Here is a 14795-nt window from a genome sequence, read left to right on the forward strand (position 1 = left end):
CCCTTTGGGCCCCTTATTCTGTTGGGACCAAAACTCCCAAAATCAATACCAACCTTCCTTTTATGGTCATAAACCTTGTGTTTAAATTTCATAGATTTCTATTTACTTATACTAACGTTATGGTGCGAAAACCAAGAAAAATGCTTATTTGGGTCCCTTTTTGGCCCTTAATTCCTAAACTGTTGGGACCAAAACTCCCAAAATCAATACCAACCTTCCTTTTGTAGTCATTAACATTGTGTTTAAATTTCATTGATTTCTATTTACTTAAACTAAAGTTATTGTGCGAAAACCAAGAATAATGCTTATTTGGGCCCTTTTTTTGGCCCCTAATTCCTAAACTGTTGAAACCTAAACTCCCAAAATCAATCCCAACCGTTCTTTTGTGGTCATAAACCTTGTGTCAAAATTTCATAGATTTCCATTAACTTAAACTAAAGTTATAGTGCGAAAACCAAGAAAATGCTTATTTGGGCCCTTTTTGGCCCCTAATTCCTAAAATGTTGGGACCAAAACTCCCAAAATCAATACCAACCTTCCTTTTGTGGTCATAAACCTTGTGTTAAAATTTCATAGATTTCCATTCACTTTTACTAAAGTTAGAGTGCGAAAACTAAAAGTATTCGGACGCCGGACAACGACGACGACGACGACGCAGACGCCAACGTGATAGCAATATACGACGAAAAATTTCAAATTTTTCGGTCGTATAAAAATGCTTGTTTGGTCCCCTTTTTGGCCCTTAATTCCTAAACTTTGACCCCATAACCCCTAAAATGAATCAAAACCTACTACTTGTGGTTTTAAACATTGCAGTATTATTTCAGAGCAATTGAAATACTTCTACACAAGTTATTATCCTGAAACTGAAAAATGCTTGTTTTGGGCCCCTTTTGGGCCCCTAATTCCTAATCAGTTGGGACCATTATCCCCAAAATCAATCCCAACCTTCCTTTTGTGGTATTGAACCTTCTGAAAAAATTTCATGAAGATCTATTCACTTAAACTAAAGTTATTATTATTGAAACCAATGTGTCTTAGGACGACGCAGACGATGACATCATACAAATTATACGATCCCAAAAAATTTTTGGGGTTGTATAAAAACTGCATTTTACCCCATGTACAATTTTTAGCCATGTTGGCCATCTTGGTTCACGGGCGGGGTCATCATACATTTTTTTAATCTAGATACCCTAATGATGATTGTGGACAAGTTTGGTTAAATTTGTCTTAGTAGCTTCAGAGAAGATTTTTGTAAAAGATTACAAAAATTTACAAAAATTTGTTAAAAATTTACTATAAAGGGCAATTACTCCTTAAGGGGTCAACTGACCATTTTGGTCATGTTGACTTATTTGTAGATCTTACTTTGCTGAACATTATTGCTGTTTACACTTTATCACTTTCTATAATAATATTCAAGATACTAACCGAAAACAGAAAAATTACCTTTAAATTACCAATTTAGGGGCAGCAACCCAACAACGGGTTCTCTGATTCATCTGAAAATTTCAGGGAATAGATTTTGACCTGATTAACAATTTAACCCATGTCAGATTAGCTTTAAATGCTTTGGTTACAGAGATATAAGCCAAAATCTACATTTTAACCCCTATGTTCTATTTTTAGCCATGGCGGCCATCTTGGTTGGTTGGCCAGGTCACCGGACACATTTTAAAACTAGATACTCCAATGATGATTGTGGCCAAGTTTGGTTTAATTTGGCCCAGTAGTTTCAGAGGAGAAGATTATTGTAAAAGTTAACGACGACGGACAACAAACTCCAAGTGATGAGAAAAAGATGAAATTTAAAGCTTTGAAGAGGTTTGTCATTGTTGTGTCCATGCTGCATTATCCCTATCCATGTGTCAAGCTTGACAAAAATCTTTTGTTTTGAAAATATTTATGTCCAATTATCCATGACCCTCAAGTTATAGTGAGCATTAGCCCAAGATCTACAATATATCATCTAAGTCAGATATTTGAAACACGATTTACTATGAGCTTTCTAATTTTACCCTCACTTTTCACCTTAAGGATGTACTTGGGTGAAATTATATATATAAAATTTTAAATTGATATGATAAGCTGAAGAGCATTAGTTAAGGATAAAAATAAGCTAAAAATATTGATAGGTCATGAAGCTCCTTTTCGAGATATTTGATTTTTAAAATATGGCAGGAACCGACTTTTACCTCACAATTGCATTGGTATTATGGTCTCAAATCAAAAGAATGAAAATCAAAAATCTGCCTAAATTTTGTTAAATTACTTTTATGAGCTATTAAGCCTTTTAAGAAAAGATATATGGCTGTTATGGGACAAAATATCTTACCTTGTATTGTATGGAAAAACACTTGGAGTCTGTACATCCGACACAAATTTCAAAAACCCACCCAAGTACATCCTCAAGGTGAAAGGAATTACATTTAGAATTGAACTTATTTGGGAGCAGATAACAGAGAATACAAAAGCACAAGGTTTTGCTTGAAGATAATTGTCAGCTATGACAAACAAGAAGTAGACAAATGACAAATCTAAATGTGTCCCACTGTGAAAATTACCCTTATGAAGCTTGGTATCAAATAAAAAGCTCTGCTTTGTAGTTTTTAAGCAATGAGAATTTCTGATACACGACTCTGCAAAATTTTCACATGGTATAGCTTTCCAAATGCTAGGTATCAAATACTGTAGTTAGATGCTCTGATTTGTAGCTGCTGAGAAAATGTGACAAAGGATAGAATAAACATTAGGTACCAGTATTTTGGTTCATTATCTTATTGAACTTGCAGAGGTAATCATTTCCATATTCTGGGTTAAATAAATTCTTAACATTATTTCTAACGTACAAGAAATGTTCAAAGAGAACATAAACAATCATTAGTTTTCTTTTTTGAATTGTTTTGCACATGTCATTTTGGGGCCTTTTAATGCAGACTATACAAGTGTTTGTTTTGCTTGTTGTAGAAAGTTGTACAGTGATCATTTAGTTTTATGTCATTTGGTCTCTGGTGGGGAGTCGTCTCATTGAAATCATACCATGTTTCTTTATTTTTTTTATCCACTATGAGACTGAAACTTCAGCTACTTAACGAGTCAAATTCACTGAATGCCTAAGAATGATTAGACATATGGATCATCTGAATAAGTCATGATCTTTTTCAAGTAAACAAGTCATTACAGAAATGATTTTTTTATTGAACAACCACATTCAATAAGTAAAAAAATACAAGTTAAATAGATGTTTGTTCTCAGTATAAAAACGAACATCTCTTGGCCTGACATATAAAAAAAAGTTACAAGTAAATGCCGCCCTATTTTTCTTTGCTCTCATTTCATGCTTTATCAATACACATACACATCAATGGGTTAAAAGTCAAACACATTCAGGCTGGTCCCAAATTTTACCACTGATAGGACCTCTTACAAAAATGATTTGTTCATAATAATTCTCATCAAGTCATATTGATGATTGATTCTTAATATAATAACAGTGGTGTCATTATTTTTCATCCACTAAAATCTAGAAACAAATCTTCTTTGTAAGAAGTCTTGAACTATGCTACCAGGCCTTGCTTCCACTCTTCATTGTGTTATCGCTTGTTTTCTAAAGTCTTGGTAAATTTAAGATTACTGATCAATCTCTTCATAGATCAAATGCATAAATTAATTTTTACCAATTCTAAATTAATTATTCATAATGAACAATTTTTTGGCATTCAGGTTATCATGCAAGACAAGGCCTGTGTAACTAATACAAAATAAATATACTGTTGAAGAATAACTTGGCACAAATCTTGCTAAAAAAATGGTTTCACAACTAAGTTAAGTCTGGAAATGGCAGGTATTAATTATCAAATCCCATCCAAAATTTTCCAAATTGTTAAATTAAATAACCCTTCAGAGGTGGACTGTATATCTCTAATCATATAAACCATTCACTAAAACTGATTGTCACTCCGAAACTATATGGTCAGAATCAAAATCTTTCCAACTATTTCCACCAGGAGGAAAGTTATTGATAACAAATTTTAGAAAATGAAAATATAAATTATTACTATTATTTGACATGGATCCAAGTAATATTCATGACTCCCATATTACTTGATACTTATGACACATAGGTTTATGACTGTTCAGTGCGTAACTGTTGGTGTAAATTATTTTTAGAAATTAGAAATCTTTTACAAATTAATGTGTCAACAAATACCTTTTGTTGTTAAACAGAATCTCTGTATACAGTTTCGAACAAATTACAATGTTAACATTTTAAATTCATAAGAAAAACAATAGGACATTATAAGACAACATTTTATGTTATCAAGGCATAATAAGTCAATGGAATAAAAAAATCATTTGACTACATTTCAGTACTTGACTAGATTTAGAAAACAATATATTTTTACTTTCAACAATGCTGACATGGATCGCACCAAAAGTAATCATCCTGTGCTCTTCATACAAATTTATTTGACAGCAACAGGCATCAACATCTTACCCTGAATTTAAACATTATGAGTTTCTGTATTCCAAACAGGAAAAAAATGCCATTTAAAATTTCAATTGATGACTACTGAACTCAAGTTATATATAATAAGGCACTTACACTAATCTCCTGATAAAACTGATTTATTCATTTAACAGTATTTTGGTGGATTATAACTTTCACGTAGAAAACAAATTGTCTAGAGTTTCTTTTTACAAAGAGATAATCGTTTCATTTTACAAAAAAAGAAAATCATTTAATTTCTTCAGATTTATGACAATGCCCTCAGCAATATCACAGCAAATTGTATAACTGTTTCCAGTGTTCTCTCCACAAATTTTATACATCTTGGTTAAATGAGAATATTGAAATACCATTTGTTTTTAGCACCATGTATCATAGTATATCCATAAAACAATCTCTATTTGACCTTCACATTCAAATGATTCCAAAAGGCAATGGAGAGAACACCGGTTTCAAATAATAATTTCAGTCTATATTTTAAATAACTTGAATTATTTTTATCTCTTTTCAAATTAAAACATTACTGGTGAACCTATAATAATAAGTCAGGAAGATGTTAACAATGAAAACTAACATCTTTCATAGGTACTTAATTATACCATAAAAATATACCTTTTTCAAAACTAAACTTTAACCAAATCATCCCCTGCAACATGTACACTTCCCCACACTCACAACACAAAAATCAAGACCCTCTCATTCAGTTTTATAAAAGATAAAATGATAAAAATCAAAGAGATTGCCATTTGCAAAAAGAAAAAAAATTAAATGAAAAATTAATAAAAAAAATAAATAAAAATGTTTTAAAAAACATTATTTTAACATTTGCTCCTTCTACTTGTCAGTAAAGATTGCACTTAGCTGTAGAAAATAAATCACAGATAACTTGATTCTAAACAATATTAAACAAATATCAAATAACAATATGCAAAAGGAAAAAACTCAGCCAACAGGCTGTTATTACCACTTGCACTATGTTTGATTTTTTCTTTGGAAGCACTATTTTAGAATAATTAATTGTATATAACTGAGCACCAAGTCTTGACTTATATATAAATCAGATCTTTATTTATATCACATAATATTATGAATATGAGGAAACTATTATGAGCAGAGGATGACAATTTGACATAAATAATCACTGACTTGAGTCAGTTTGTATACCAGAACATTTATTTCACAAGCAATCAATATACCAACAGGAAATCTTCAGCAATCACTGATATTACCTGTATGGCAGAAAATTCCTTAATCACACTCATCTTTTATTGAGTTATCAAATTGTACCTTCACATAAGTATATCTAATTTTGAGATTTTGTAAAACAGATTATGATATTAAATTGTTGACAAGAATTGAGATTTAATCTTACATCTATTCATTTTGTCCACTGAAAATATATTTGATGTCAAAATAGTCAGTTGTCACAAATGTGCAATAAATATCATATATATTTATATTGCACCAATCTATGCTGAAAGAATATTACATTTTTAAAGTGGGCCAGATGTCTATATCGACAAAATCTGAGATTCAAAGCAATTAAGCATACCAATGAGAAAATTATCTATTCATACACATAAAAACAAATCCAATTAAAGTCAAAACTAGAACAATGTACAACAAAGATAACTCAACACTCACAAATAATGAAGAACATTAATCTTAAAAACACAGATATTAATTCACATAAACTCTTAAAATGTCTGATCTTCAGAACTTTCAAAAACTTGTAAATATTCACAGAATTTACCATGTCTGACAGGTACAATAACACAACAATGCCTTGTACCAAAACGTAAATATTTTGGAAGTATATATTTACAAAAATCAATATCTTGTGTGTTTGAGACATGATTCTTCAATTATGAAATTTAAAATACATTTAAAGACATGGCAAGTTTTATATATTTATATCATGGAAAGACACTGAAAGTCAATTAAAAAGATTAAACAAAATACACTGGAATGAGGACAAAATTCTTTTTCTTTACAAAATATCGCAGGTAAATTCTATTTTTTCCTGAACACTTGCATTTCTATCTATAATCTATAAAATAAAATTTACCAACAATGGATATGTTTTATAAACAATAAAATGTGTATTTCAACCCAGCAACACTATGACAAGATGATAACAATCTTAACAAGAGAGCTTATTATATTTCATACAATGGCATGTAATGTGCAAAATATGGCATCCTTAATTCTATAAGAATACTGTGCCATTAGACACCATCACTGAAGGGGCACACTTCAAAAATCACAATTCTTTTCATACCCTGAGATCAAAGTCTTGAATACTTGTATACCGGTTGCCCTAACCACAAAAAAATCTAATGAAGAAAATTTGTAGCAAGTCTATAATGAGAATTTTATCCACAAAAATTTCTGTTAGTAGGACAATTGGGCAGTGTTTATCGTATACTTTCAAATTTGAATTGTTTTTATATTTAATATTACAATCTTAATGCACGTATAATAAATTATGAACACATTTTAAAAATTAATCAGATGGTAGTTGTTTTCTTCTTTATTTTTCAAAGTGATATAACCACAATTTAAAGAAAACTTTGAAATAATGCAACAAAATATTAAATGAAGGTTAGTTTACAACTTGTTACATTGACTGAAAACAATCTCCTTTCCATGCATCATTTAAATATATAAATGTCAGCAAGAAAAAAAGATTACATGAAGTTCTTTTTATTTACCCCATTTTAATCATGTTTTGGGCAAGGAAAACTTGTTCGTTGATGCTCATATAAAATTAACAAGCATAGAGCAACAAATATAACACATCTGTTGCATCAAGGCTGGTTAAAACTTGGTGAGTATCAACAATGTCATCAATAAAACGTATAACAATGACAGTAAACAATTCAATATCTGAAAGACTTTGAGTATATTTTGGTCAAGATTCACACTACATGCCATAATACTGTTCCATGATTAGAAAATAACTGGTATCAAAAGTCTGCTGTTCAAATTGCGTGCAGTTTTTAACATTTTATGTTACAATTCATGTATATTATAGTTACTGGAAATGTTATTGTAAGAAATCACACATGTAATTTGATACCAGATATCTTCATTGTTTTTCTACAATCTCGTCACAATCAACTGAGATTACGTAAGTGGTGCCATAGATATTGGCACAACAATTGTCATAAAAATTTGATAGTACATTAACAGGACGGCATATATAGACTACACTACACAATAAAATGTCAGGCCGAGTAACCAGAGGCAGAACCAGTAAGATTGGTATCCCCAAAAATGTATGGCACTCATAACAGGAATGAATAAAAAATATACCTGTACCAGTGCTCTGATCCAACCAGAAACCCTCTTACAGGTGAATGGACATAATAATCAACGATATCTCTTCATTGGACAGGACAAGTTCTTAACACTAAATATGTTATGTCAAAAATCTTATACTTCAATAAATTATCTTGGTCTTTCACAAGACTGTAATATTTATAAAACAAAGTAATGAAATCAAACTAAAATGATTTTAAATTTACCATCTTAACTTTGTAACTTTACAACTGCAAGAGGAAAATTTTCATTTGGAACTTTTTAACAAAATATTTCAAATCATTTATGGACAATAAAAACTAAAGAAATAGGTGTTGTTATCTAAATCAATAAATTACTTTTTATTGTCACAATAAAAAAGAAATAACAAAATGAATGTTTAAATTTAAAATGATTTCCCTTCTACCAGAAATGTGACAATGTATGTTAATAACAATGGTTAAGATACAAATGAAATAATATGAGTTTATTCAACCTACTGATTATCAATTGTAAATAATCACTTTCATTTTCTTTTAGTTCAATATTCAAGGGCAAGGTAAATATTTATTTACATTTATAAATATTGATTGCACAAATAGAATACTGAGACAGTAAAATCTAATAAATACAAAATACTTGGATTTCACAAATGAGCCATGAGAAAAAAACGCATGTATATGTTATATCATTGCACATCATATTTGTTTATCTTAATATTTTAGTCAATGTACAAATGTTTCATCTATTTTAACATGCAAAACGCATCAATTAAATCAACTTTAATCAAATTATTATTCAACAAAATGTATAAAATGAAGAAGTTCAATCTCTAATTTATTTTCTTATTAGTTTTTTAATTCTTTTGCTCAACAAATTAAAACATATAGCAAGTGTGGGTTTGCATGTTCCCTTTTAGCCCTTAATATTGATCCATCAGTTTTTAACAGGATTAGTTAGGATATACATGTATGATAAAAAAAAAAAAACTTATGGCAAAAATTTTAATGATATCTTAAGAAAGCAATAGCAATTTGTATATCATTTTATAGCAAGACAGCTCTTGTTTATCATCTGATAACTTTGAAGTAATCATAAAATCTGTCAATTTACCTTTAAACATACGTTACTTTGTACTTTAATAAATGAAATTATGACGATTTTTGTAATGCAAGCATGCAAAGGCACAACTTAATTTGATATCAGCTCGCCAAGTTTTGGAATGTCTATGTAATAAACCTTTCACTGATTTTATGTTTGCTCTCAAAACAATAACAAGTTATAGATGCACCTGATCATTGCAAATCCTTGGCACCATAAAAACGTAATTACTGTTATCAACAAATTCAAGTCACTGACCTACTTCAGTTGGAAGTGACTATTACAAAATCAAATTACATTTGAGCAACAATTTAAACCAATAACATTTAAAAAAAAAAAAAATCTATCAAAAATGAAGTAAGTACTTTTCTTTGCTTATACTTAATGTATCTCTTCCAATAGGAAGTTTATCTAAATATATGATTCGTAAACAAACGTATCATGTTGATCAAAGTTTGCAATACATATTTAATAATAATAAAAAAGTTAGTCATAACTTAAGTGTACCTGAAGTATGGATGCAAAAATTTTCATCATTTAAAAAATTAGCATTTCTCACAAATTATACCTTCATTTTATTAAGATGTCATTATAAATACTTTAAATCATTTAATATTGACAGCTTGAAACTTTTTAATGGTAATGAAAAATGTAAATGTTTTCAATCCATAAATAAAAATTAGGGTAGTTTATCAAATTAAACAAAAAACCTTCGTCACCCCAATAATGACCAGGAATTAACATTCTCCGTAAACGAATTTTTAGAAAAATTAAATTCTAGTATACATTGATTTTTATCCTATCAAATACAAAATGGCAAGTCCAGATTGTGTCAATAGCTGAGTACCATGGACATGGGAACAAATTTAGATTTGGAAAATCTTACTGACAGCACCGGTTCTCCCTCACTAGTTACCCATCAAAAAAACAATTACACAAGAACAAATGTGGTTGTATAAATTGTCTGTTATTTAGTTTCCCCACCAGTCTGGACCAGAGTTGTTACTGTAGCTTCCACCATATGAACCGCCATAAGATCCACCACCATAATTATTGTAAACTGGAGCAGGCATAGTATTGCCATATCCCCCCATGGTCTGCTGAGGCTTTGGTTTACTCTGTTGACGGTAATCTCTTGACCCAAAGCCAGCTCCACCAAATCTGAAAAGAAATTTTATATGAAAAATACTCTGTCATGAACAATTCAGTAAAAATCACAATCAATTTTAAGTGTAAGATTAATTTAAAATGAAGCCCCTATTTATTTAATTTTATTTAAAAAAAAATTGTGTGGGGGGGTAGACTTGTCTTTGGTGTTTTAAATTGAATGTGAATAAACATGTAACAAAGTTCCTCCAAAAAAAACCAACATTATTAGGTAAAAAATAAAAATGACAAACTACAACAAGTTTTGCATATAAACTTACTAGTCCTAATAATATTTTACCAGTCTGGGGCATTGGACTAGTGGCTAACAGTGCAGAGTGTTGACTTACAGAACAACCAATAAACACATTCATTTTAAAACATTCTAATGAATCCTTTTGTTATACATCATTTAGCGGTTATCTACCTTTTAGATGCACCTCGTCTAGATGATCCACTTGGTCTAGCATCATATCCCATCGATTCTAACCAGGATGGCACTTCCTGATGAGATTCTACTAATAGATCCATTAAATCACGAATAATGTTCTTATTCTTTTCATTGAAGAAAGAAGTTGCCAAACCTGTAAAATTAAATCATAAGTTAACATTATCTTCTTGTGTGCATAAAAATTACACCATTACTATATTACCTATTATCTTATTGTATGTTTTAAGAAGCAACACCATCTCCTTTGATATTTGTTTTATAGTGAGTTTATAACTTGAAATTATCCTTTTAAAGGATTTACAAATCAAAGAATAACTAACTAATATATGTGACAAAATATAAATATGTTTCTGAACACCTGATTATTCATTATAGTTGTCATATGATTTCAATATGTTATTCTGTCCATTTCAAATAAAACTGATATTAAACAGCAACAATTAACAATTTGTGAATGAATACAATGCTTGTATATGCTATCAGAAGTTTCTGCAATCTTCTTTTTTACACACATAGAAAATCTAATATCCTTCTTTCAGACAAAAAAAGATTTTTTCTTTGAAAATAAATTGTTCAAGAATTGCACTTATTTATACCGAGATTTCCTACTCTGCCAGTTCTACCAATTCTGTGAACATATTCCTCAATATCACTTGGAAGGTCAAAGTTCACCACATGTTTTACATTTGGGATATCCAATCCTCTTGCTGCCACCTTTATAATATAAAAAAAATTGATCAATCACTTCTTAAAAGATGTTACAAAAAATAATCTGTTAGAATAACTGAAATTTTATCAAATTCAGGATATATCGACTCTAAAGCGCTAATGTGTAGTTTTGTTTGTTTTGTTGGTTGATAAAATGATGACTTGTTGGTCACTTAACATTTCCTGTTTAATCTTCCAATAAAATAGAGAATGGAAATGGTGAATATGTCAAAGATACAACAACCCGACCAAAGAGCAGAAAACAATACTTTCGGTTGCCAAGTTACCTTGAGGTAGTTCAGAGATCTAAATTAATTTAGATTGCAATTTTCATACTTTGCCAAAATGAAGGAAGATTGCATTATATTTTCAATTATGTTAGTGTCATTCTTTGATTTTTTTTTGTCTACATTCCGCTAGTAAAATAAACTGAACAAATAATCTGCAAATGAAAGGCTCATGGAGAACATTGAATTAAAATCTTTGTCAACCATTTAACTTTGACCCGTTAATTTTAGACACAATTTACCAGAATTCAAGTTAAGGATGTATTCATCTGAAGTTTCAGTCTCGTTGAAATCTCATTTGGGAATTATTTCCAAAACGTGTGATACAAGTGGAAAATATCAATGAATTTTAAAAATATTATAATCAAACTAAAGTCTGTGAAAAATTGTATTATTATAATAAATAAATTGGTGAGGGGTACAAAGAAATGATTTACCAAAAAAATGTACATCCCATATCATTTTTTTTCTTTTCAAAATTTTTAGATATGTATTTTTTCCAATCATTTAATAACATAGAAATTGGAATAATATGCTTTATGTTCTGAAAAAAATATATATGGGGAAAATCCCAAATTTACAAAATTGACAGCATGGTCAATTTAACACGAAAAAGCAACAAAATTTTATAAAACTTTCTAATATTAACACCAACCTATAGTTTTTTTTTAAGCCAGATTTATTCAGATTGGTCCACTTCATTTTCAGAGAAAGTATTAAAAAAAGTTTGATTGTGAAACTGTTAACATGAAGATAGCCCCAAAATGGGTTAAATTTATGGAAAATGTGAAAAATCATTTAAATTGAGTACTTTCAAATGGTTGTAGCAAAAAAAGAAGTGCCCCACCATATTATTTTTTCTTCTTTCTTCATCAATTACTTTTTCAGTCATATAAATCCTAATAAGTTTACTTCTAGATATGTTTGGCTCCTCATAGGTGTACATCTTTAATGATCAGTTTTTTAACATCACATGACTTACATGCAGTCCAATATAAAGTATAAACAAATAATTTTTTTTGCTGAACATTGAAATTTGATACAACTAAAGATCTAACTTACAGCAGTGGCTACAATAATTGGTCTGTCACCATTTCTGAAGCTAGCCAATGCTTCTTCACGTTCCTTTTGTGATCTATCTCCATGAATACTGGTTGCTGGGTAACCTTCACGAATTAAGAAATCTTCTAGTGCATCAGCTCCCTTCTTGGTTTCAACAAAAACTAATGTCAATGAATCTGGACCAGCTGAAAATATAATTCAGTGCAAAGATATAGTCAGTGTGTAGTAACAATTATATTACACCTTTAAATATATCACGCCCGTCACTCCAAGAGATTGGTCTGTAAATCTATATTGAGTATGCGGCTATATGGGCGGTTGGTCTGTTAATCGGGTCGGTTATATGTCTCTTAAGAGTAAAACGCACAATTTAATGTTAAATATACAGATTTTTGGCATATTAAAAGAACCAAATAAAAAAAAAAGAAACGTGTCTGGCAAAATGATATCTATCATAAAACATTTCCCAGTTTTCAGTGAAACTAAAAGGCGTCATATAAGTATGTGGTATTTATGCTTATAAGCTTTGCAATTTTTGGGATAAAAGGCGAATTTTTTTTTTTAGATATTATCTAAAGGACACAAAATAGTACTTTGGTTATAACAATTAAATTGACATTAGTAAATATTTCATTATTGTAATATAAAAGGATTAATACCACATTATACTGATTATTATGGGATTAAGTCTGTTAATGGGTTGGACAATTTCAATTGTGTCAGTTAAGAGTTATTTAGCCACGACAATAGTTTTGCTACCATTATATTTTCCCATTGAAAAACTTAAGAATGAGATGTACTTGAGAAGAAAAAAATGCCAATACTGTGCAACAGTATACTTCTAGTAAGAGCATTTTTATTTTAAATTTTTGCATTTTATTGAAGGGTATGTCACTTCAATGTAGCGTGATATGGATTGGCTGCTGGAATATGCATGAATTTATTATTAACGTTTTCAATCAGCCTTATTTATTGTTTCTGTTTAAAGTAGCATGTTCTAAAATCCGACTGAAAGTGTCTGTCTAATACAGGGTGCATATAAAGTGTTGTCGTCCTCATATGCAAATGATATTTGCCACTGGACATTAAAACCAAATTCGTCAGCATCATCCAGTTAGATCTTTTGTTCTAGTACATAATCATATGTTGTTTACAAATCATTCTAAAGAAGTAAATGGAAAGGAGCGAATACAGCTATATATGGTTATCTTGAGTTTCAATTCATTTTATACTGTTAGTTCATATCTTCATAAGTGCAGAGGAGAACTGCAGTTGCACATGTGCGCTTGTAAACTTCTAGCATTTATCACCAAGTTGAGTACATCGTAATCCGTTACTGTTTCAACCCTCAACCCCCAACCTCTCAACCCCGAAATTTGTTTGCACTTTACAATATTTACTGAGCTATTTAGATTCAGCGCTTCACAGGCTGCCAATGTTTATCGGAGGATCTAAATAGTGCAAAGGGGTGTTTCATGTCTGTTTTCTTAAACAATTTTTATTTATTGTCTCTTTTTTAGCATTGTATCACTTTCTACTGTCTATCTATTATTCTGTATTCTGCGTCTCCATCCAGATTCTCAATCTCATGTATACCACGAGGGTTTAATTTGGGGTCGTTGTTTATTTCTGTATTCTTTAAATAGTTTTGTCACTTTTCTCTACATTATATTTATTTTACTCATTATTCTTTCTCTTTTCTTTATATTTTAGCATCCCAATATATTTTACTTACTGATGTTTAGTTACATTACAATGTTTATCTCTGATTTATATACTGGTTAACAATGTAGATGACAAATTGGTGTCATTCATAACAATGAAACAGAATCCACATGATATATGCAACCATTCTTCGATGAAATTCATATTACTTTAATATTACACTTTTTGAAACCATTTTTATCAATTTTCAATTTCCATTGTCTTAATTTATGTTTCATTGCTCATGTGTTGTTTCTGTATACTTAAGCCACTCGTCTTGAGCCTACCCATTTTATCCGATAACATCCCATATAGCGATCAAATTATACTATATTGCTATTCATAACTCTTTACAGAGCAATTAACAGACCGGATTTTAATAAAAATTGATTTGTCACCAAAATAGAGATATTTGAGTAGAATTTTCACATAATGATATTAATATGGTTAACAAACAGCATGCCTGTCTTTTTTCTCCATGTTCAAAATATTGCATGCAAGTTAATTCAACCAACTTGTT

At 30.0% G+C, this 14795-nt stretch overlaps 1 protein-coding gene across 8 annotated transcripts in view; it reads right to left on the minus strand.

The window, feature by feature from the left end:
- Positions 1-3180: 3180 nt before the first annotated feature.
- Positions 3181-14795, minus strand: part of LOC139517603 (ATP-dependent RNA helicase DDX3X-like) — a 43038-nt gene continuing 31423 nt past the window's right edge. For all 8 annotated transcript variants that reach the window (XM_071308837.1, XM_071308832.1, XM_071308833.1 and 5 more), the window contains 4 exons: positions 12572-12756; positions 11111-11228; positions 10491-10647; positions 3181-10078 (listed from right to left, as the gene is read on the minus strand). In XM_071308837.1, the coding sequence (XP_071164938.1) occupies positions 9889-10078; positions 10491-10647; positions 11111-11228; positions 12572-12756 (650 nt within the window). In that variant the 3' untranslated portion in view covers positions 3181-9888. The remainder of the gene's footprint in view (positions 10079-10490; positions 10648-11110; positions 11229-12571; positions 12757-14795) is intronic.

The sequence above is a fragment of the Mytilus edulis genome, chromosome 3 (genome assembly GCF_963676685.1).
Source record: "Mytilus edulis chromosome 3, xbMytEdul2.2, whole genome shotgun sequence".
NCBI classification, from domain to species: Eukaryota; Metazoa; Mollusca; class Bivalvia; order Mytilida; family Mytilidae; genus Mytilus; species Mytilus edulis.